General features: G+C 54.6%; 3 protein-coding genes across 5 annotated transcripts; all 3 read left to right on the plus strand.

Annotated features, from left to right (window-relative positions):
* The first annotated feature begins 4,100 nt into the window (after nt 1–4,100).
* LOC120668032 lies at nt 4,101–5,019 on the plus strand. Its single transcript, XM_039947993.1, has 2 exons — nt 4,101–4,581; nt 5,006–5,019. The coding sequence occupies exons 1-2, from the start codon at nt 4,101–4,103 to the stop codon at nt 5,017–5,019; spliced, it is 495 nt and encodes a 164-aa protein (XP_039803927.1).
* An 8,465-nt stretch (nt 5,020–13,484) lies between these two features.
* On the plus strand, nt 13,485–17,916 carry LOC120666845 (F-box/LRR-repeat protein 17-like). The gene is made up of 10 exons (XM_039946828.1): nt 13,485–14,290; nt 15,382–15,483; nt 15,795–15,939; nt 16,026–16,210; nt 16,298–16,402; nt 16,512–16,609; nt 16,714–16,952; nt 17,051–17,117; nt 17,273–17,457; nt 17,571–17,916. The coding sequence occupies exons 1-10, from the start codon at nt 13,515–13,517 to the stop codon at nt 17,631–17,633; spliced, it is 1,965 nt and encodes a 654-aa protein (XP_039802762.1). The 5' UTR covers nt 13,485–13,514; the 3' UTR covers nt 17,634–17,916.
* On the plus strand, nt 17,585–22,420 carry LOC120666846 (ATP-dependent kinase-like protein notR'). 3 transcript variants are annotated; one of them, XM_039946831.1, is made up of 12 exons: nt 17,585–17,728; nt 18,853–18,986; nt 19,081–19,124; nt 19,750–19,827; nt 20,337–20,532; nt 20,609–20,639; nt 20,716–20,774; nt 20,856–20,929; nt 21,388–21,474; nt 21,621–21,682; nt 21,775–21,803; nt 22,113–22,411. In XM_039946831.1, exons 2-12 carry the CDS (start codon nt 18,891–18,893, stop codon nt 22,203–22,205), a joined length of 849 nt encoding a protein of 282 aa, XP_039802765.1. In that variant the 5' UTR covers nt 17,585–17,728; nt 18,853–18,890; the 3' UTR covers nt 22,206–22,411. The 3 variants fall into 3 exon arrangements, with proteins under 3 accessions (XP_039802765.1, XP_039802763.1, XP_039802764.1); XM_039946829.1 differs by lacking the exon at nt 17,585–17,728 and adding an exon at nt 18,097–18,302 and having other exon boundaries at nt 22,113–22,420; XM_039946830.1 differs by lacking the exon at nt 17,585–17,728 and adding an exon at nt 18,331–18,750.
* The last annotated feature ends 164 nt before the right edge of the window (nt 22,421–22,584 follow it).

The following is a 22,584-nucleotide window of genomic DNA, read 5'->3' on the forward strand; positions in this document are numbered from 1 at the left end:
TTCGCGGCGCTCACGCTTGCGCTGCCGAGAAGTCATATTCGTCGTCGTTCCTCCAAAGATGAAGAAGGCGTTCTCCACTGGGGGGAACTCGTCATCTCCACCTTTGTCGCCAGCATCCTTCTTCTTGTCCTCATCGCGATGCGCGACACGGTTGTAGTATTTCTTGAGCATCTCGCACTGCTCGAGAGTATGGTTGACCGGGCCCTTGTGGTAAGGGCACGGTTTCTTAAGCATGTCATCGAACTGGCCACCACCGCCTCGAGGGGGGCCTCGAGGCCCTTTGCGGTCCGGGGCGGCTGCGAAGGCCTCCTCGGAGTCTTCTGCCTGCTCCGTCCCGCGCTGGTTCGGCGGGACCGGCTTCCTTCCCTTCCTCCCCCGCTTTTGTTTCTTGGCGGGGGCGTTGGGCTTGACGTTGCTGCCCTCCGCGGGCGCATCGTCCTTGCGCTTGCTTGATTTGTCGTCGAAGATGGCACCAACAGCCTCCTCGCCGGCGGCGAAGTTGGTGGCAGCGTCGAACAACTCGTTGGTATTAACGGGTCGGCTTCTCGCGAGCTCATGCACCAGATTCCTGCACGTCGTACCCTCGAGGAAAGCGTTAATGACCTCGACGTGGGTGACGCTGGGGAGCTCGGTGCACTGCTTGGAGAAGCGCCGTACGTAGTCACGCAGGGATTCGCGGGGCTTCTGGCGACACCCTTTGAGGTCCCAGGAGTTCCCAGGGCGCACGTACGTGCCCTGGAAATTGCCTACGAAGACATGGACCAAGTCGGCCCAGCTGTAGATCTGATCCGCAGGCAAGTGCTCGAGCCACGTTCGTGTGGCGTCAGCAAGATGAAGGGGGAGGTTGCGGATGATGACCGCGTCTTCCGTCGCGCCACCTAGCTGGCACGCTAGGCGGTAGTCATTGAGCCAGACTGCAGGATCAGTCTCGCCCGAGTATTTGACGAGGGTGTTGGGTTGTCGGAAGCGCGGGGGAAAAGGCGCGGTCCGGATCTCCCGACTGAACACCCGGGTGCCCGGAGGTTCCGGTGACTCACCCCTGTCGTGCTCAGGGTCGAAGCGTCCGCCCCGTCGAGGGGTGTACCTCCTGCCGTTGATGACGTTGCGGGCGTCGCCGTCGCCAGCGTGCCCGCGAGTGTCGCGGATTCGCTCCCTTACGGGAACTCTTCCGATGCGCTCGTGTACCGGGGGTGCCCTCGCACCGGGTGCTACGGCTGCCTTGCCCTTCCCTGCTGGGGGTGTGTGGACAGAAACCTCACGGTCCTGGTGCGCAGTCCCAGCGCACTGCTCCGGGGCCTTCGAGCGCATGCGAGACGTAGAACTCTCGGCCTGCTGCACGGCAGCTTGCTCGATGAGTTCCTGTGCCTCGCGGCGCAGGTTGCGGCCCGAAGGTGTCGATGGCTCAGGCATAGCTTGAAGTAGATAAGCCGCAGCGACGAGTTTCTCGCCGGCCGTTTGTAGTTCCGGAGATTTGTCGACGTTGTCGTCAGCCAGGATGCGCTCCCGGGCCACACGTGCCGCCGTCCGGGCGTGCGCACCAGGCATGGTACGCTGCTGCTCGAGTGCGGCGCGTAGCTCCTGGGTTTGCCGACGCTGCTCGTCGAGCTTGGCTTGAAGCTCGTTGAGCTGCGCCAGCTGGGCTTGACGCGCCGCTGAACTTGACGAGGAAGGGGCTGCGGGCGGGACCACCGGTTGCTTTGCCCGTACGTCCGCCCCGCCGTCCTCGTCGTTGGCTGGAGTATTGTCGTCTTGCTCGTTCGTGAGGTCCGCCATGAAGCATTCCCTGGAAGGATCGAAATCCCCCTCGCTGGAGTCTTCGGAGCAGGTGAGGCAGTAGGCCGTTGCCAGCTGGAATGCGTGGAGAGCGTCGGGGTTGCGGACCCCGGAGTAGTCCTCGGCCTCCTCGGCCGTGAAGTTGTTCATGAAGAAGTCGACGTCGTCGGCGATCGAGCTTGCCGTCTCGGGGTAGGGTTCGTCAGGGGACGACGCGCTGAGGCTGCGGATCGGCAGAAGATGATGACCCGGCGTATCCTCATGCTCGATGAGGTCAGCGACGGTTGACAAGGCGCGGGTGGCGGCGTTGCGCATCCCGAAGGGGAACGAAGACACCGAAGTCGGGTCCCCCCTGGGAGGTATTAGTGCTGCCGCAGGCGATGGTGCCGGCACGGATGACGCCGAGGCACGCGATGATGAGACGGTTGCCCCACTGGCCGCGATGTTGAGTTGCGACACGCCAGCCTCGACCCACGTGGGGGAGCTGTGGCGGGCCGCTCGACGCCGCTCCGTGCGTGCTTGTCGTGAACGCTGACCCGAGCGCCTGTTGCGTCGGGCTGGCGGAGTCGGAGCGATGAGGTTGCGTTCGGAGGAGAGGAGCTGCATGAGGTAACCGTTGCCGGTTGCTCTGAACTCAAGACTCCCGAACGAGACCGCGCGTCCCGCTGGAAACGGATCCGAAACGCCCATAGGGTATGGGTTGGATCTGCTCGCCATTCCGGGAGATCAAATGGGAGAAAGAGAGAAAATGTCACGCAGCGCCCCTACCTGGCGCGCCAACTATCGGCGTCCCGACCCGGGGGCCTGGATCCCAACTAGTAAATGCTGCATGTTTCCTCGTCCCAGATGATGGTGCAAGAGGCAATCACAATAACGCACAGTTTATCCTGGTTCCGGCCGCGGGGCCGTACGTCCAGCAAAGGGGGTGTGCAAGGGCACTGTATTATCTTGCACCCGAAGTGCTCGTAGTAGGGGATACAAGCGAGGCGAGAGAGGGAGAGAAGCTCCCAAGTCTCTGCTAGAAGTGGAGTTAGTTGAGATGAGTACTCAATCGTGCTGAAAGTTCTGAAAGGGGAAGTTCAGGGAGCCTGTTTCCACCCTTCGATTGGAGAGATCCGATCAGCCTCTCCAAAAGGAAGCCCACCCTCTCCTTTTATAGTTGTAAGGAGGGGCGGCGTACATGAGTGCAGGTGCGCGGAAGTCGTCGTTTTCCCCTGAATCGCGGGTACAGTGGTCGAACACTGTAGAAAGTGTACTGTGGGAAGGCGGCGCGCGTCGCTGTCGTCCTGGGCTCCGTCCTTGGCCCTGCGAAGATTGTGCCGGTCGTCCCGCAGTGTCCCAGCGGTAGTAATGGCGTGGGACGGTCCCGGACCCCCTGGTCGGGGTGCGAGCGTGTGCACTAGAAGGTCCGGGGGCGCGTGGAAGTCCCGGACCCCACAAGAGAGAGGTCCGGGGCCCTGCCCACGCATGCAGAGTGCCCCTCTTGGCAGGACACGTGACATCGTCGGACCCCTTCCCCAGCGGGAGATGGGTTCGGCGATGGATGTCGGCAGAACAGTAACAGGGGCGGCGCCAACTTGCCTCGTGCCGCATTGAATGCCCACAGTACTGCTACAGCGACTGGGGTGGCAGAGCGGTGACCGGGGTCGGTGGACGGGACGCCGGTCACATCCACTACGGGAGTGGCAGTCTGACGCCGCCTGCCCTTTGAGCCGTGGTGGAGTGGCTGGCTTTTAATGCCTTCGTACGGCGGTCGGTTGGGCGGCGGGGCCATTTGTCTCTTGTGCCGAGAGATGGCCTCGAGCGAGGCGGAGATTGGCCACCCGCTCGAGGGCAGGTCCGCTGTCCTCGAGCGAGGCGGAGATTGGCCACCCGCTCGAGGGCATGTCCGCTGTCCTCGAGCGAGGCGGAGATTGGCCACCCGCTCGAGGGCAGGTCCGCTGTCCTCGAGCGAGGCGGAAATACGATTGCGCGGTCGAGGGTCTCGAGGAGAGCCCTCGAGCGAGGCGGAGATGAGTGACCCGCCCGAGGGTATAGGTCCGCTACCCTCGAGCGGGGCGGAGTTTGTTCGGTGGGCCTGAGAGGGGCCCTCGAGCGAGGCGGAGATTGGCCACCTGCCCGAGGGGGATGTGGCTGGGCCACATGCTGGACTTCTTTGAGTCCTTTCCTTTCTTCTGAGGGAGAAATAGGCCGTGGGCCTTCGTGGGCCCAGTTGCCTTAACATGTGTTTGTGTTTTTGAAAGTGGTTTTAGTACCCCAATTAGGGTGTCCCTAATTGTGGCACCCGACACCAGGTGATGAAGGAGGCAAGCTGCCACGGCGATAAGATGGAGGCGTACTGCAACGCAGTGCGTCGCCTCGAGGACAAGTTCGATGGGCTCGAGCTCAACCACATCGCGTGTAAGTACAACGAAGAAGCGGACCAACTAGCCAAGATCGCGTCCGGGCGAACCACCGTTCCTCCGAATGTCTTTTCCCGTGACCTCACCAAGCCGTCTGTTGACTTCAAGAACCCTACGGAAGCCATCGGAGCGGCGCCCGGACCCTCGGGGGCTGCGACCACGGGGCCATCGGCCGAGGACCCCTCGATAGAGGAGCCCGAGGCCATGGAGACTGACTTCGAGACCTCCTTTGTGGATGAGGATGAAGCAATGGAGATCGATGAGGCCCCGCCTCTGCGAGACTGGTGCACCCAGTACCTTGACTGCATGATTCGAGGGGTCCTACCTTCGGACCGCACTCAGGCGCGGCGCATTGCGAGGTGGGCCAAGTCCTTCCTCTTGATCGACGACGAGCTGTACAAACGCAGTCCGTCGAGCGTTTTGCAGCGATGCATCCCCATCCCCGAGGGTAAGGAGCTGATCCATGACATCCACGCTAGTATCTGCGGTCACCACGCCACGCCACGCACCCTCGTGGGTAACGCATTTCGGCAAGGCTTTTACTGGCCTACAGCGGTCGCCGATGCCACCGACGTTGTGCGGACCTGTGAGGGTTGCTAGTTCTACGCCTGGAAGACGCACCTCCCGGCCCACGCTCTGCAAACCATCCCCATCACATGGCCGTTTGCAGTGTGGGGATTGGACCACGTCGGCCCGCTGCAGAAGGCGCCCGGGGGCTACACGCACTTGCTGGTGGCAATCTACAAATTCTCCAAGTGGATCGAGGCTCGACCCATCGGCAAGATCAAGTCTGACCAAGCTATTCTGTTCTTCACTGACATTGTCTACAGGTTCGGGTTTCTGAATTCGATCATCACCGACAACGACACCCAGTTCACGGGCAAGAAATTCTTGGCGTTCTGCGATAGCTACCACATACGCGTGGACTGGTCGGCTATGGCGCACCCACAGACGAATGGGCAGGTGGAGCGTGCCAATGGTATGATCCTCCAAGGCCTCAAGCCAAGGATCTTCAACAAGCTGAACAAGTTTGGCCAGAGATGGCTCACAGAGCTGCCCTCGGTTATCTGGAGCCTGAGGACAACCCCAAGCAGAGCCACGGGCTTTACCCCGTTTTTCCTCGTCTACGGTGCCGAGGCCATCCTCCCCATGGACTTGGAATACGGATCGCCGAGACTCAAAGCTTATTAGGAACAGGGGAACCAGCAAGCCCGCGAGGACTCGCTGGATCAAGTGGACGAGGCTCAAGATCTGGCGCTCCTACACTCCGCACGTTATTAGCAATCCCTGCGAAGGTACCAAGCGCAGAGAATTCGGCGCCGAGACCTCAACAAAGGGGACTTGGTTCTGAGGCTTCGACAGGACAACAGGGGCCGCCACAAGCTTTCACCACCATGGGAAGGCCCATACATCATCGAGGAGGTGCTCAAGCCTGACACGTACAAGCTTGCGAACGAAAATTACGAAGTCTTCACTAACGCTTGGAACATACAGTAGCTACGTCGCTTCTATCTTTAGAATTCCAAGCTTTTTGTACATAACTTGTACTCGTATTTAAAATTTCCCAAAGCAATAAAGAGTATGACTTACTCGTTTATTTTTGGGAACTTTCCGAACCCTCGGGGGCTCGGATGTGCACGAACACTGAGGTACGCTTGGATTTACCCTCGGCAAAGTCAAGCCTCCCTCGGGGGCTACTACGGGGGGAATCCCAGAACGTCCCCAAAAATCGCTAATGGTTTTTCAAAAAATTTCCGTATCTAAGTTTCTCGCATACTTAGAAAGATAGACGCAAGGCGTAAGCGACTAAGGAATGGGTCGGCTGAGCCGTGGGACCGCCTACGCCTCCGGGATACGGCATCCCCACTCACCTCCCTACGCCTAGGTCGTTTATGAACGACAACTTCCTCGCCTAAAATTATCTAAAGCATACACGAGAGCACGGAAATAATGTAGAAAAAACGAGGGCTCGAACGCACAAGGCCTCGATGGGCCACACTTTCGATTTACACTAACAAATTACTTAATCCAAAAGTACGATTACTACAAGTACTAACTTATTACATGGGCTCCGAGGCCCAGACTCTCTATAGGTTATCCTCCCCCCTCTGAGGGTCTTCAACGGCGTCAAAATCCGCTATCGGGGGGATGTCAGCCTCGAGCTTCTTGGTCAAGGCAGCGGCGAACTCCTCGGCGGCGGTGTCGGCGTCGTTCATGATAGCCGACGCAGTGTCCGTATCGGCACCGGCCGGGACGACGTACCCCGACAACACCAACAGGAGGTCCATGTCGTAGTGCGTCAAGGCCACGGCAAGAGCTCGCTGGACGCCGAGGCGAAAGGTGCTCTTGGCATGCTCGGCGACTCGATCGCCCAACGCTCGCAGGCAGCTGGCCACCGAGCTACCAGACTGAGCATTAGCCCCTCGAGCTCCTGACACACGGCCACGGTGGTCCGCTCCAGCTCTGCGTACTCGTCCCGCACCGTGAATGCGGTGTTGGCAGCCTCCTTCGCCGCGGTCTCGTTCGCCACCGCCCTCTTGAGCTCTGAACGAGGTAACAAAGATAAGTTGCGCTAAACTAGAATCAAACAACAGTGAAATTTTGATACTTACCCGCGATATGTCCTTGCGTTTCCTCCTGCTAGACCCGTGCGACCTCCTCAAGCGAGGACAAGGAGTCCTCCTTTTCCTTGAGGGCGGTCTCCGCGTTCCGGACGGCCACCTCCTTCTCCTCGAGGGTCCCGGTGAACGTGGCGACGGACACCTTCTCGCGCTGGAGCTCGGCCTCCATGCCTTGGAGCTCGGCCTCCTTGCGCTGGAGTTCGGCCTCCTTCTGCTCGAGCGCCGCCCTAGCTCGCTGTAGCTCGGTAGCCTGTGCCTCGGCCTCCTGGGCTCTCTGCTCCGCTACGCCCCTCTGAGCGTCGCGCTCACCGACGGTCTGCGCCAGCTCCTCCTCTAGCGCACACTGGCGCGCTCCCAGGTTGGTCACCAGGGTGTTGGCGTCGATCGTCTGGAGCACCAAGTCGGCGTTGCACTGCTCAAGCCAGCGCACCTGGGAGTACAATCGGGTCAGCTCGGCGCTCTTGTTGCGCGAGATTTCCCTCAGCCGCTGCAAGTGTGAGAGCGTGAGTGAAGCACACAAAAACAAGACCGGACACGAGCAATAACCAGGGGAAAGGCACCTACCTTGCTGATCTGAAAGTCCGTCGTCCTATGAAGTTGTAAGGCGCGGTCGAGGTTGTCCTGAATCTGAGAGCCAACCTCGTACTACGCCTTCCAGGTCGCTTCCTCCTCCCGCTCATTGTGGAGAAACTCCAAGGGGACCCCGGACTAGATGATCGCCCCATGATGGGGCTCCTCAGACGTCCCCGCGCTAAGTACCTCCCCGGAGGCCGACACGAACTCAGAAATCCAGTCGGCGGCGCTGGCCACAGTAGCGGGGTCGATGCCCCTCGAACCCCCGAACTCGTCGCTGCTCAGTGGCAGCTCCACCAACGGTGTCGCGTTCTCCGGCGCTGCTCGCTCCATCGCCGCCGCAGCGGCACCCTCGTCCCCGACCCTCGCGGGCTCTGGGACGCGGGTCTCCTCCACCGCTGACGCCCTTAGCGCCAACTCCTCCTCCATGACACCCTCGACCCCAGCCCTCAGGAGCTCGGGGGCGAAGGTCTCTCCCTCTCTTTTGCCGACGGGGCGCTCTTGCGCGCCCCCACCAGCTCCTCCTCCTGCGACCGGCTGGGCGGCGCTATCCGCGTCGCCTCGACCGGCCTCGACTTCGACGTCCGGCCGAACGGCGTCATCCGCGCCGCCCAGGCCAGCCTCCTCCTCGGCTTCGGCCCGAGCGGTCGTTACAATGCCGCTCTGGCCGGCGTCGCCCCCACTCTCCTGTGCTCGGGCCAATTGGGCCTCCAGGGCCATGTGCGGCATCATGTGCGCCCCGGTCTTGAGGGCCTTGGTCGGTGCAAGGCGGGCCGAATGCTTGGAGGTGGCCCTGCAGCCGGGCAATCGGGGAAGAAACGTTGAAGTCAACAGGATTGGAGGGTCGAGTAAACAAATGCAAAGGATAAAATCAAGGTCACTTACCCTGACCGGGCGCTCATGCTGCGCTTGCCCGTGCCGCTCCTCCGGGCCCGCGGCACGGTGACACCCCCCCAAAGATTGACCCGAGGGCATCGTCCTCGGATCAGCCTGAAGCCTTGAGGCTGTCTTTGCGGGTGTCTCCGCACTCGCCGCGGACCCTCCATCGCCCGTCGACACCGCGGGCACGGGTGCCCTTCTACCCGTTGCCGGTGGGGGCAAACTCTACCCCGTCACGGGCGTGGACGATCTCCTGCCCGCTGCCGGCGCGGGCGACCCTCGTCCTGCCGCCTGCGTGGGCAACCTCCACTCTGTCCTCGCAGGGTGCGACTCCACCAGTGATCCCAGTGTGAGCCTCGCCACACCCAGCATCACCGTCATATCCTCGCCACCAGCCTCTCGATAGGCCGGCGGGAGGCTCACACCCGTCACCACCTCATAGTCCTCGGGCTCCGAGAAATTGAACTCACCGCCCGAGGAATCTTCCTCCTCGGTGGGCTCGGGTGTGGGTGGCTGCGGGATGGCCTCCGCTTGTGCAATCTTGCACGCCTTGGCGTGCTCTTCCTTCCTCTCCCTCTTCCTGGCGGCAGCCTCCTTCGCCGCGTCCTTCCTCTTCTGCACCACCTCATCACACAGGCGGTTGGCTTGGCGGTCCTCCGGGATCGGGGGCTTCGAAACATAGCCTTTGTGGCTTACCCCCTGCGAGCACGACCAAGTCAGGAGTAAGGAGTGGGGAAGAAATAGCACAAAATCGACAACGAATTGAAACTTAAGCTCACCACAGAAACGTACCCCGCCTCGGGGCACATCTTGATCTCCCAGAGATCATCTGGGTTGTCGGGGAACTCCGCCACCGCACTTTTCGCCCTCCGGGCAGCAATGTTATGGGGAAGCAGCACGTTCGACGTCCTCGAGCCCTCGTACGAGGCCTCAGGGGTGAGATCGAAGATTGGCAGCTTCCTCTCCATGAGAGGAATCACCCTCTGCCGGTGGAAGTTTGCGATGACAGCCGCAACCATCAGCCCCTTCCTCGCTAGACGCAGCAACGCGTTGGTGAGGACCTCGAGCCTGGCCTGATGCGTCGGGGGCAATACCCCCCAATTCCACTTCTCCGGCCTCTCCCGGAGCACCTTGTTGGTGAACGCCGGGAGCCGTCTGCCGTCGTTCCACAGGTAAAACCACCCTCGGGTCCACCCGGCATTATTCGTGGTCATCCTGCTGGGATGTACAGGTGCGACTTGTTTCCGCACACATGAAGTATGAAGCCGCCGGCGCGAGCGTACCTCTTCGGCTGGCCCTGCATGTTCTCGATGTAAAGCTCGCCGCGAAACAAATGGATCCACAGCTCCCAGTGCGCCTCGATCCCCAGGTAGCCCTCGCCGAGGGCGACGAAGACCGCCACCTGCGAGATGGAGTTGGGGCCAAAGTTGTGCAACTCCACCCCGTAGTAGACGCACAACACCCGCATGAATCTGCCGATGGGGACGCCGAATCCCCGCTCGTGGAGCCGCACAAGGCTCACGATGTAGCCGTCGGGGGGATTCGGCTCGGTCTCCTCCGGCCGTGGGGGAATCCACACCGGCCGCTCCGGGTTGTTGTTCGTCGGAAGCAGCCTCTCGACGACCAGTTGCTCCAGGATCGCCGCGGTGGCGGTGGACTTCCCCCATGGAAACGGCTCCTCGATCTGCGTCATCGCTTCGAATCGCCAGGAGCACGGGAAAGCAAGCTCGACGATGGCTAAGGTGTGCTCTCGCTCTCTTCTTCTTCTTTTCCTCCTTTCACTCTCGGCTCTAGGCTCCGGGTGCAGGGGAGGCGGAGAAGGCAAGGGAGGCGAAGGCAAGATGGCCAGGTGAGCCCAAACAATCTCCCCTTCCCCGCTTTTATCCATCACGATGGGCGAATTTGCCGCCGCAGCCCGAATCTACTGCATTGAATGCGGTAGATTTTGTTGTCACTGATAGCTGGGCCCCACGACCGCGAAGTCCCCCCACGCGTGCACACGGCGATAATTATGGCGCGGTAACCGACGGGCGCGGCGGGACTGTAGCACCATCCCATCCGCCAGCCGCCGCCCACGCCTCTCCGCCTACCCAAGGCAGCCGCCTGAAAAGGCGCGCCCACATAGCCCGCGTGTACTGGGCCACGTCGGCCACGATCTGCGGGGGACCCGCGCACAACCGGCGACCCTGCGCCATTTTAGCGAACCGTTACGGAATATTCCCCCCGGGGATTCCTTACCGTCGAAGGAAGTCAATTTCGAGGCCTTACTGATCAGGGGTTTGAAGCCTGGCCCATCGAGGGATCGACAGGCGCTCCAGATCACCAGAGTCACGGACTGCACGGATGTGCCGTACAAGCTATCCTCGAACGTGGAGTCCGAGACATCCTACGCAGTGTTCAAGGCCAGTCGAGGGTGCCTAGCAGGGGGATCCCATCGAGGGAGAGCACCGAGCCCTCGGGCCCTATCGAATGGGTTCGAGCCCCGCCTAGCGAACCTTTGCGAGCGCTTTATGTGATGTGTCCACGGACCACGAGCCGACCCTTACCGAATGGGGCACAGACGTCCACTTGAACCACCCGCTAACAGCTCACCGAAGCAACCATGACTCGCGGCCCGGGCATGGGTAGCATGACGCGCTTCACCCCTCCTCCCTGCGGAAGGGTAACGAGGGTCATAACAAAGTCAAGGGACCCCGGAAGGTCTTCACGCATGCTGGGGCTCGGGGGCTCCTCGCGCACCGCGGCTCAGGCCGCACCCTCGAATGAATCGGCAACCATCGATTATGGAGTTCCATGTGTTCAATCAACCTCCCGCGCTTAACTCGCGCATGCCGAATTGCTCAGTCAAATCATGGGCCGTTGTACCAGCATGAAAATTGCCGAGGCCGGTTGAAAGGAACACCGAGGCCGACTGAAAAGGACGCTGGGCAGCCACCCCAATCAATCTACCATGCAGGGCGATGTTTATAGCCCTTGGACGAGTGCAAGCATTCCTCCAAGGCCTCGGGGGCTACACCCGCGGGTGCGCTAACGTGCCTCCACGGAGCAAACTTCACACATTCGAGGACCAAATTCCCCGCAGACCAGCTTAAATGCCCCCATCAGCACGACGGCGACATCCCCAGCGGCTGCGCCATGGTGCTCGAGGCGACTATGATCTGCATAGACAACTCAGAGTAGCCTCCTCACTGCTTCTCCGACAGCAAAACCTAATCTCGGAATGATCTTCTCCGACAATGCTCTCCGAAGCGCCGTCGCGCCCCCGTAAGGCAAACTAGATCTCCACAGTCAGCACCCGATTCACACCCTCGAGGGATCAAGCCTCTGCAGGGCTGATGCTCATCCCTACAAAGGCTCGGGGGCTACTGTCGGATACCATGATTAGGGGCACCCTAACCAGGGGACTAAATCACCCTTAAAATACAAAACATACATTAGGCAATCTGGCCCACGAAGGCCTACAGCCTCCCTCCGATTCGAAGGAAAGGACAGGACTCAAAGAAGCCCAATCCGTGGCCCAAGAACACAGTGCGGCCCATCCGAACCCCCTCGAACCCGCGGGGCAATCTCCGCCTCGCTCGTGGGCTCCCCGTCGGGACCCTCGACAGCGCCCCGCGTCTGCGCCTCGCTCGAGACCACCCCTCGACAGAAAGGACAAACCACCATCCGCTCGCCCTCCCGCCGTACGGAGGCATTAAATGCCAACCACTCCTCCGCAGCGCCCAGGTCAGACGGTGTCAGGCCGCCACTCCGCACAGTGGCTGCGACAAGGGTCTTACCCCCCAACTCCAGTCACTGCACCGCCATCCCTGGCGCTGTGGCACCACTGTGGGAACCTGCGATGCACTGTGCGAACGGGTGCGGCGCTGTTCCTTCCACTGTGCTGCCAACTCTTTGTACTTCCCTCGTACTTTCCCCTCCGCAGGAACCCTCGAACGGCATGGGCACGACCCTCGGGCGCGGTTCGGACCTTGACCAGATCAAGACCCCCGCCTGCAAGACCCTCGGAACACCGCCACATCAAGCGCAGGGGACGATACCCTCTACAGCTACCACCATCCCGCCCGCTGGAGCTGCCAGGATGCCAGCGCGATCTCCGCAAGGCCAAGGACAACACCAGGACGACTGCACGTCCGGCGCCTTACTCTCCAGTGCGGCACAATATACTTTCTACAGTATTTTGCCACTGCACGCCCCCCGATTTGGGGAAGAACGACGACTTCTCCCTCCCTCCTGTACATGTACACCATCCCTCCTTGTGTCTATAAAAGGAGGGACGGTCTCTGTTTTCTCCATGCGGAGGCTGTTCTACGCACTTAGCACGACTTGCAGAGCACACATGCTCTTCTGAGCCCCGATATTGGCACTTGCCTCAATCAACTTCTCCCCTAGCAGAGACTTGGGAGCTTTCCTCCTTTTCTCGCCTCGCTTGTATCCCCTACTACAGGCACTCCCGGTGCAAGATAATACAGTGCCCTCGCACACCCCCTTGCTGGACGTACGGCCCCGCGGCCGGAACAAGGATAAACCGTGCGTTCCTGTGTTGCCTCTTGCATCAACCAACTGGGATTAGGGACACGCAACATCATCACTAGTTGGTGCTAGGCCACCGGATCTGGACACCGACAGTACCCCTCTCCCCTCCTTCTTTGGAGACGATGCATAAGTGATCCACTAAGATCAGGTTGATTAAGAAGTGATGACAATCCTCTCACATAATAAAAAAAATACCGCTATTATCCGTTATAGCCCGCTAAATCCTGCTATAGCGCGCTATAGCCTGCTAAATCTCGAAGTGGTGTCTATAAAACCGCTATAGCGCCGCTAAATTTTCGCTATAGCCCGTTATTTAAAACACTGTCGGTTACTGAAATCTCTTTCGCACAATCGTGCACTAATGTGAGCAAGGAACAATCTCACAGGAACGCCATGATCAACCCCGCCTAGAGTCAAAAGACTCGGTCCCCAACACGCCACACGCTACAAGTCCACGGTCCAGCTCCAAGGCTGGCTGGCACACGAGAGCTAGGTCCATGGCTCACCAACCTTCCAAAACCCTCCCCCACTGCCCACGCAGACAGCTCAGCGCAAACCCACCAGCGCGATGGACCGCGTCCACGGCCGGCCCGTGCACCCGCCGGCCCGACCACGAAAACGAAACCAACCCGGAGCCCGCCGGCGCCAAAACCCCAAAAAGGAAAAAAAAAAAAACGGAGAGGGAGGGAGGGAGCGGCAGCGAGCGAAAGGAACTCACGCGCAGGAGGAAATGGCGCCAAGCTCGCGCGCGCCAATCTCCCGCCTTCTTCTCCCTGCCTATATTTCCCCACCCCGCGCGCCCCAATCCTCCTCCTCCTCCCCTCACTCCCCATCCAACCCTACCCTAGCTGCTCGGCCCAGCCACCGCCGCCAAGCCCCCGCGCCGCCAGATCTGCCTCCTACCCGCATGGCCTCCGACGCCTCCGTCCCCGTCCCCGCCGCCGCGCAGCCCGTGCCCAAGCGCCGCGGCAACTACAACTGCGGCCGGTGCGGGCTCCCCAAGAAGGGCCACGTCTGCCCCGTCCCCGGCCCCGCCGCCTCCGCGAACGCCGGCAAGGCGGGGGAACCGCCGCAGCCGCAGAACAAGCCGCGGCGCGCGCTGCAGTTCGACCCGGTGGCGGCGGCGGCGGAGGCGGTGGTGGACGCCGTGCCGCTGGCGGTGGCGCCGCCGCCGCCGGTGCCGGGGAGGAAGAGGGCGAGGGTGGAGGTGGTGGACGTGGAGGAGGAGGGGAAGGGGGAGGAGGCGGATGAGGAGGAGGGCCTGGGGTGGGTCGAGCTGGGCGACGGGCGGCGCGCTCCCGGGGAGGTGCTGGTGGAGGTGCTGCGGCGGCTGGCGCCCCGCGGCGTGGCGGCGGCGGCGGGCGTCAGCCGCGGCTGGCGCGAGTGCGCGCGCCGCGTCTGGCGCGGGGCCGAGGAGGTCCGCCTCGGCGCCGCCGGGGTCGGCCCCGTCGGCGCGCTCACGGCGCGCTGCCCCGCGCTCGCCAGGCTCGTGCTCCGCATGGACAGGTGAGGAAACCAACTCGCGAACGAGAACAGCAACACTGACATAGTGACCATCCAACGGATCCGTCCGGTCGGCGGTGCCTCCGGGATCGATGAGTTGATCTCCGGACGGTGGTTGCGCTCCTGGATCGGCACACGTGACGGCATGGAACTCGATGCTAGTAAACTCGATCGATCGAAATGGGAGGGGGCTAACGAACGAACATGAAAAATTTTCGCTGAATTCACCTTTACCTGACTGGAACTGGACTAGTGGAATTGCACTGCTGTTCTTCGGGGATGGGTTTTGAATGCCGATGTGTGATCTGATCTGGTGCCGTGAGATCTTCCTCTGCTTGTAGATCGTTGATCGGTGCGTGGTTAGGTTCTCGATACACATCGTGCAGCAAGATCAAGTCGTCAATGGAAAGAAAGGTGGTAAGGAGTACGATCTATGCTTGCTGGGATCAATCCAAGTTTGATCTGATCTAGCTGACTATATGAGCTTGGATTCTTGCTGGATGTGGTTTTCTTAGGGAAGTTCTAGCCATGGTTCTTATAGATCTGGTTGGATCTGAGAGTAGGAAGCACAGATCTGTCAGCTCGTGTAGCTTTGATGTACAATTAGTGCGTGGTTGATGTTAGATACTAAAATGCTACTTGGCCGTTTGAGCAGCTAGGGGATGAGGCTGAAAAAACAGTAGTGACGGTAAAAAGGGGCCTGGATATCTGATTATATGGCCTGGCAGGCTCCTGTTGCTATGCAATTTTGTGCAGCAGATGCATAATTTAGGTTAGCATTAAGGACAATTTTCCTGATCTGTGAGTGGTGACTTAAGAGGAACTTACAACTTAAGAGCATCATCTGGCAGATCTAGTGTTTTTTCTTTTAGGTTTCCTATTGTTCCACAAAATGCAGATGTTGTCTGCCTGCTTGCTTGATTTTAATTCAAGCAAAAGTGAAATCCTAGCTTTGTTTTGGGTCTTTTGGCGGTGGATAGTTAGTCTACATCTAGTCGTTTAGTGTTTGACTCGTACAATTAGAAATTCTGTGCTTCAGTCTCTTGATTGTGAGATATGCTCTAACCAGATGTTCTTTTCTACATTTTTTGCAGTGATGTTGATGCCACAATGCTTGCATGTATTGCATTTTCCTGTCCTAATTTACAGTCCCTGGATATCAGCATGGCTAATAGTGCAGTCAACAGGATAACAGGGTATGCTAAAAACTCCTAATACTAAATTGATTTTGAGAATCATCTTTCATATATTTTGTGGTCTTGCACATAATTCTGTACGACTTGCACCGCTTCACTTTGAATGGAGCAGGAGGGTCCTTTGCCAATGTGCAGTACCCTTTAGTGCTAATGCTGAAGTTTATATATAATTTCAGAGTGTTGTTTCTTGTTGATTAAAGTGTCTGTTGTCGTTTAGTGTCACCAAAGCCATCTAAAAAACCACCTGCATCTCAGTAATGTTAAATTAACACTTCAAGCTTGGGTGATCCGACATGTGCTGTTCTGTGCAGGGATGAGCTATCTAGGTTTGTTTCAGAGAAGCGAGTTCTCTCAGTTCTTAAATTAGGTGGCTGTAGCGGCCTTGGTTTCCTGAATATTAGCTCATCTAGCCTTTCAACCCTTTGGCTATCAGGTCTTTGTTCCCTTACCAAAACGGTAAGTTGAGACACTCCTGCAATTATTTTCTGTGCAATTTTTCTGCTCTTATCTTGAATTAATTAATTCTGTTATTCACTTTCCAGGTCATGAACTGCCCTAATTTGAATGAGCTCTCACTGGACTTTCCCAAACAAAATAATGATTCTACTGATCTGGTTGCTCTAATGGATAGTCTGGGCCGTACCTGCCCAAACTTGAGAAACATGCACATCTCATCAATTCGCTTATGCAATGAAGCTGTGTTTGCTCTAGAAAGTGCTAACCTCAGGTACCTTCAGTTCTTCATGCTTAGCCATGGTTTTTTGTTATTTTGATATCAGTGATCTATCTAATCCTTTTTTAATCCTTTCACCAGGGGCCTATGCATGCTATCTCTGGTTCTGGGTTCAAAAATAACAGATGCAGCTATTGCATCTATTGTTCGTTCTTATGCAAGCTTGGAGCTGCTTGATTTAAGTGGGTAAGCACCAATGTTTGATGACGAAATGTTTGCATGACCAAACTGTTCATTTCTTATTCTGTTGGAAATTTACTTCATGTATCTGATTTTTGCATGCTTACATATCCAGGTCTAGCATTACTGATAATGGGCTTGGGATGATCTGCAATGCATTCCCTGACACCCTAACCCGTCTCCTCATGGCTTTGTGCCCTAACATCACTTCATGTAAGGCTTCCACATATCTGTGTTCCTTCCATCCAGTTGTTTCAAAAGATTTCAGTGCTCATATCTGCAAATATGCTAACGATTTCTGTCCTCTGAACGTGCAGCTGGGATCCAGGTGGCTGCAGCACAATTGCCACTCCTTCGACTCATGGACTGTGGCAAGAGCATATGCGCTAACCCAAAGCCTGAAGCTGGGAGATCGTATTTTGGTGATCTCAATGGGGGGATCAAATTCTGCTCTAAATTGCCGATCCAGAAAAAGCAGCAGCCTACTTACCAGAAACTGATCATAAAGCACAGCTCTCTGAAGAAACTCAGCCTGTGGGGCTGTTCAGCAATTGAGGTAAGTGTCGAAAGGCACATACTATTGTTAACACATCATTGTTCTGGCTCTTGCACATAGTAAAGCTGTGTGCTCATTACTGCTTTCACATGCGACAGGCCCTGTATGTGAATTGCCCAGAACTGGTTGATCTGAACCTCAACTCCTGCACGAATCTTCATCCAGGTGCGTTCGGGATATGATACTCCCCTTGTTTCTTTCCTTATTTCACGGGGCTTGAAATGTAGGCAGTAGTGTTGGGATTTGCTTGTTACAAGTGGATGGCACAAGTTCCAATCAGCTGTACAAGCACTAACATCCTTCTGAAAACTCTGTTTCAGAACGGCTGCTGATCCAGTGCCCGAAGCTGAAAGACGTGCATGTCAACGGTTGCCGCGACATGCTGATCGGCGCGATCAGGAACCAGGTCCTGAACGAGTTTGCGGCCGTAGAGCCCCGGCTGCCCTGCAAGCGGCTGGCGGATGGCTCCAAGCGCGTTCTCGTCCCCCACTTCATGGTAGAACAGGTAGGAGTCACTGCACTTGCAGAAAACCCCTGATCCGATCAAACCTTCAGCCAGAAATTCACCATCACTTTGTCTTCTCACTTGCGCGATCCATTCTTTTTGTCTATCTGCAGCTAGAGGAGCAGGAAAAATGGGGAAGGCCAGGGAAGGCCCAGTGCACCGTTCACCTCACCTAGGCTGCTCGGCCGCACCCGAAGCGAGGCCTTGGCAGCTGGCATTATCGTCGCCACCGCCGTTAAGAAGCAGCGTAGATCAAGCCTCCCTAGACTCTGTATGTTCAATCTAGTGTGTAGTTGTAGTACTATTATGATTCATGCTGTAGAATTTTCTCGCGTGGTAAACCTGTGGAGTCTGTAGAACAACAACTGTGTGCAAGCAGGCCCTGCTGTAGTCTCAAACCATTGATTGTTCATCCAGGACAATAGTTGCTATGCTTTCCATCACCAGATTGTTTTGTTTGCAACCCTGGCCTTTGTCTGAGTGACTGATGAACTAGAACATATTTACAGTCAGGTCCTCCTGTACCCTGTATTTAGTCTGGGTCAGCGTCAGTCAATATGCAGCAAGCACGGGGGCTAGTCTGCAAAAGTCACTCTCGGATTCTGTCCCTCTCTGTATGTACCGTTGCCGATCACCCTCCGATTCCGTCTAGAAAGAAGGAAAAGAAATTCACACTCCGATTCAGTCCGGCCGGCGGCGGGGCACCCTGCTCGTCGTTATCAGCCGATCTCGCCAGATCGAGAGAGCTATGGAGTTGTCGAGTTCCATCGCGTCCACGGCGGCGCAGGCGAAGGTGCGGCTGCTCCGGCCGCCGTCGTGTTGCCGGCCTGGCCCCGGCCTGGCGGGTAAGAGATCCGTCGATCGCCGCCTCCATCTCCCATGCTCCAATCCCCCGACTAGCAGGTCTTGCGCGTTTGGATCCCTTGCGCCAACTTGCTTTGCCTGGCTAGGCAAGAAAACTGTCGATTGGTTTCTGGGCTAGTGCTCCTCGGGGTCTACGCCGGCAAGCTTTTTGCTCTTCTGACGGAGAGTGATTTCTGCTCGCTTTAGCTGGGAAGGCGAGGCTTGCTCGTGCAGGCGAGGCGAGGCGAAGCTGGCCAGCAACCAAACGCCCTGCTTCGCAATCTGCCTTTGCTTCGATCTTCATCCAAGGAAGTTGCAAGTGTGGCCTATCGGCTGGAATTGAACACATTTGGAATTACTGACATGCTGAACCCTGCAGCATTTCGACCTTCTTGCAATTCTATCAGAATCGTGTGATTGCGGCTCCTGGTGTTGAATGCAAATTTCGCAGTAAACCTTTAAGCCCTGGCTGCCTGCTAGTGATATCTGAATGTCTTCTCCTTTTGTGGTTTCGACATATAGCTTAGAAGCATGATCTCGCTGCCTCTGCAGGATTCGTGGCTTGTAGGAGTAATGCTGTGAGAAGCAAAATGATGATGAGGGCAGTGCCTCCAATCCGTGCTAGCTTCCAGCTGGAATTTCCTCAGCAGCCAAGCTTTCAAGTTGCAAATAGGAAGAAACAAAATGTGAGTGTGGTGGTTTCCCTGTCTCGCGCACAGTTTGCTATGCATGTATGTTTACTATGCTTGACTCTAGCAATGTCTTTTATTTTTTTGTCAGGTTCCTTGCTATCAGAGACAACAAGCTCCACATATAGAAGCCAAGTAAGCCACCTAGTTCTGATTTTGTAATAATGGAGAAAAATGTCCATTGCCACTTCAATATTGGTCTACTTGATTACTAAGTGATTCGAACTTTTGTCACAGTAATTAAGTGTCCTATTAGTTGATGTAATAGCCTGCTCACTTCCAAATTGATAAGGCCATTATTCTACCCATGTTCTAGTTAGGAAATTTGATAATTTTGTTTCTATGTAGACATTCCCAGAAGAATCTGCTGAATCCCTGTTTTTTTCAGTAGAAGAGATATTTATAAAATGCTAGAAAATTACCTGATATCATCACCTATGAAATAAATAAATAAATAAATAAATAGTTGTTTTTTTTTTGCATCAGCTGGTGCAGATTTATTGTTTTCCTTTTGGACCAGTGATTCAATCTGGACTGTATCTAGCAGACTAGCAATGCTTTGGACATGTCTCTGTTTCCATGACCAGCTTGCATCTTCTTCCTTTGTCATTAATTTCTTTGGTTAGGCCTTGGGGCAACTTGTCTTAAAACAGAAGGACTATATCTGCAATTGTTTGATCTTCTCAACTTTGATCATTAGTAGTTGAATTATATTCTTCGGTAATTGGAATACTGATAAAAGTTGATTTTAAACTTGAAGGTCGATGGAGGAGGTATATGACACTTTGGCTGAACATCTTCTTTCTGTCTTGAAGAATGTTGAACATCTTGACTCAAAGTAAGCCTTTTCTATTGTTGCTGTTTTGGAACGTTATTTATCGGGCAATCTTGCTCTTCTATTGCAAATTTGTAATGATGAAAGATGATTTATATTGTTGGTTTTGAATGTTAGTTCTTGAACATCATCCTCCATGTTTGTAGAGATGGCTTCTATCGTCCAACCTCTTTTGGTCAGGAGCAGTAAACTGTTAACTTGCTTCCAAGAAAATTTATAGCCTTTTTCTGTCAGAGTCCTTCAGTGAACTAGCTTGGTAACAAATAGATCTATTTACTTTAACATGAGAAGAACATCAAAGTAATACATGTATTTAACTTCTACACAAAGCATAGAAAGGACCCTTCTCATTATAGATCCATCTTTTTATTCCTTCCCCCCTGATCTTTCTGCCCAGTGTTACATTTGAAATTGACATGTTAATGAGTTTTTCGACATTGCTGTTGCATTTCATTGAGGAAATTTCTCGAGTAATATTATGCTAAATCACTTGATTCTACTGCTCTCGCCAGATACATTGTTGGTCTAGCTGGCCCACCTGGTGCAGGCAAGTCCACAGTTGCCTCTGAAGTTGTTCGACGTGTTAATATGCTTTGGTCCCAGAAGCATGCAAAGGGTAGTGGAGCACTGCTTCCTACGGAGGAAATTGCTGCAATGCTTCCAATGGATAGTTTCCACCTTTATCGTGCCCAGCTTGATGCAATGGAGGTTTGATATCTTTCGGGTTAACCCATGTCTGAATTTCAGTTGCTTTCTCAAATTGTTTGACCTCTTGTGCCTGTAGGATCCAAAAGAAGCACATGCAAGAAGAGGAGGTGTGTAATGTTCTTTGTTTGATTGTTTCACTTACTATGTTTACGTACATACTAACATAATAGTTACTGATGTTAGCTCCGTGGACATTCAATCCATCACTTTTTCTGAAATGTCTACAGACACTAAGAACAGAGGTATCTACCAACATCCTTGAATATGAGTTCTTGATTAGCACATAGTATTTGGTCTGATCCTTTAAACATCTTGGTTTGTAGGGTTCAGTATATGCTCCATCATTTGATCATGGTGTTGGTGACCCAGTTGAGAATGACATATTTGTAAAGCCACAGTAAGTTAATTTTTCGCAGATTCAGATGTGCACAATGCTTGTTGTTCATACATTTGGTCAAAGGTACCGGATGCACTGGTCTTCTAAAATCTTTTGGAACAACTTAATTTAGCATCTCCTAGCAATGGAGTTCATGTAATAGCTATTCTTTATTACATGATCATTTTAACCACTGCTAACATCCCGTTTCTTTTCATGAATGGTTGTGTTAAGCTCCAAGCTGTAATTTCTTCCCCTCTTCCTGGGTATGCCAGTGGCAGCAAAAATAAATCTTCACGAGATCTTAATCTTGTTGCTGTACTTCTAGCTTCCTATCAGATTGTACCCTGTCTGTCTTGTAACTTCTTCCATCTGTAATGGCTGCATTCCTGCATAAACCCTGCCTTTCCTTAAATGCTCCAGTTCCTTTAAGTACATGTGTGACAAATGCTGATTGCCAATTACCATGATTTTGGTAGGCACAAAATAGTGATTGTTGAAGGGAATTATCTATTACTGGAAGAAGATGTCTGGAGGGAAATTAGAGATTTTTTTGATGAGAAATGGTGAGTATGCAGATGCTGGCTATGCAACCATAAGTCGCCCTAATATGTATCTATTTTATCTCCCTTCACCATCTCAACAAAACAAATACCTGATTAGACGTTGGAGTGAAAATAGTGGTTTCTAATGGCCAAAATTACGTTCGTAGGTTCATTTACATTGACATTGATGTCTCCATGCAAAGAGTGCTCAAGAGACATATTGCGACAGGTCAGCTCTATTGTTTGTGGTTTCCTCTTTAGAATTCCAGCTATATTTTTTATGCATCTTATTCATTTTTTTTGTTTTGTTTCTTTTGCCAGGAAAAGAGCCAGATGTAGCAGCATGGCGGGTAATTGTCTTTCCTCCTAACCCTCTTGTCCTAACCAACACACAAAGCATGTATGTAATACATAGATTCAAATAAAACTGCAATGGTTTCCTCCCAAGAATGACCAAAATGATGCCCTCCTTACATTTGGAGAATTTTTCGGTCATATTGATTTTCCCAGAAAACAAACTGCATCGCTAGCAGTTTACTGTGGATTTTTTCCTGCTAACCACGTTCAGCTTTAAACACTGATATACTATCAGTACCCTCCGCATACAGTTTCTGAATATTCCTAATTCTCATTGTTTTTGAATTGGTCTTGTACATCAGATCTCATACAACGACCGCCCGAATGCTGAGCTAATCATGGAATCAAGAAAGAATGCTGATCTTGTAATCAGATCTGTGGACTTCTCAAGCTAAACTCCATTTCTTTGATAGGAAATAGGATTGATGCTCTAGTATTGTTGAGACGAAGGCACCAGCAATAGGTTGTTTCCATGGAGGTTCTTGTACATATAATAAGCTGAATGTTCATTTCCAACTCCCCATGGTGATTATGTGCATGTAATGAGATATTCCTTCATGAAGTACAGCCGAGGGATTATTAAATAATTTATTTGGCATTCTTTTTAACAGAATCTCTCTTCAAATTTATGTCCAATATATCATCTCGTTGTCCTTTTAGAAGAGAAAAAAAATGCTTTGCTGTTGCATTATTGAAGGAGCAAAATGTCCAGGATTACATGCCTACGCCAGCCACTCATTTCCGATTTTAACATTCCCCGTTTCTACATTTTTT

Source organism: Panicum virgatum, chromosome 3N (genome assembly GCF_016808335.1).
Source record: "Panicum virgatum strain AP13 chromosome 3N, P.virgatum_v5, whole genome shotgun sequence".
Lineage (NCBI taxonomy): Eukaryota > Viridiplantae > Streptophyta > Magnoliopsida > Poales > Poaceae > Panicum > Panicum virgatum.

Excerpts from the sequence above, each read along its gene's own strand:
- LOC120668032 (XM_039947993.1), top strand. The coding sequence starts at position 4,101 with ATGGAGGCGTACTGCAACGCAGTGCGTCGCCTCGAGGACAAGTTCGAT.
- LOC120666845 (XM_039946828.1), top strand. The coding sequence starts at position 13,515 with ATGGCGCCAAGCTCGCGCGCGCCAATCTCCCGCCTTCTTCTCCCTGCC. Across the intron at positions 15,484-15,794 it reads GCAGTCAACAGGATAACAGG|GGATGAGCTATCTAGGTTTG; the intron begins GTATGCTAAAAA and ends TGTTCTGTGCAG. Across the intron at positions 16,610-16,713 it reads GTGCCCTAACATCACTTCAT|CTGGGATCCAGGTGGCTGCA; the intron begins GTAAGGCTTCCA and ends CTGAACGTGCAG.
- LOC120666846 (XM_039946829.1), top strand. The coding sequence starts at position 18,206 with ATGGAGTTGTCGAGTTCCATCGCGTCCACGGCGGCGCAGGCGAAGGTG. Across the intron at positions 19,828-20,336 it reads GTTGAACATCTTGACTCAAA|ATACATTGTTGGTCTAGCTG; the intron begins GTAAGCCTTTTC and ends TGCTCTCGCCAG. Across the intron at positions 20,640-20,715 it reads AGCACATGCAAGAAGAGGAG|CTCCGTGGACATTCAATCCA; the intron begins GTGTGTAATGTT and ends TACTGATGTTAG.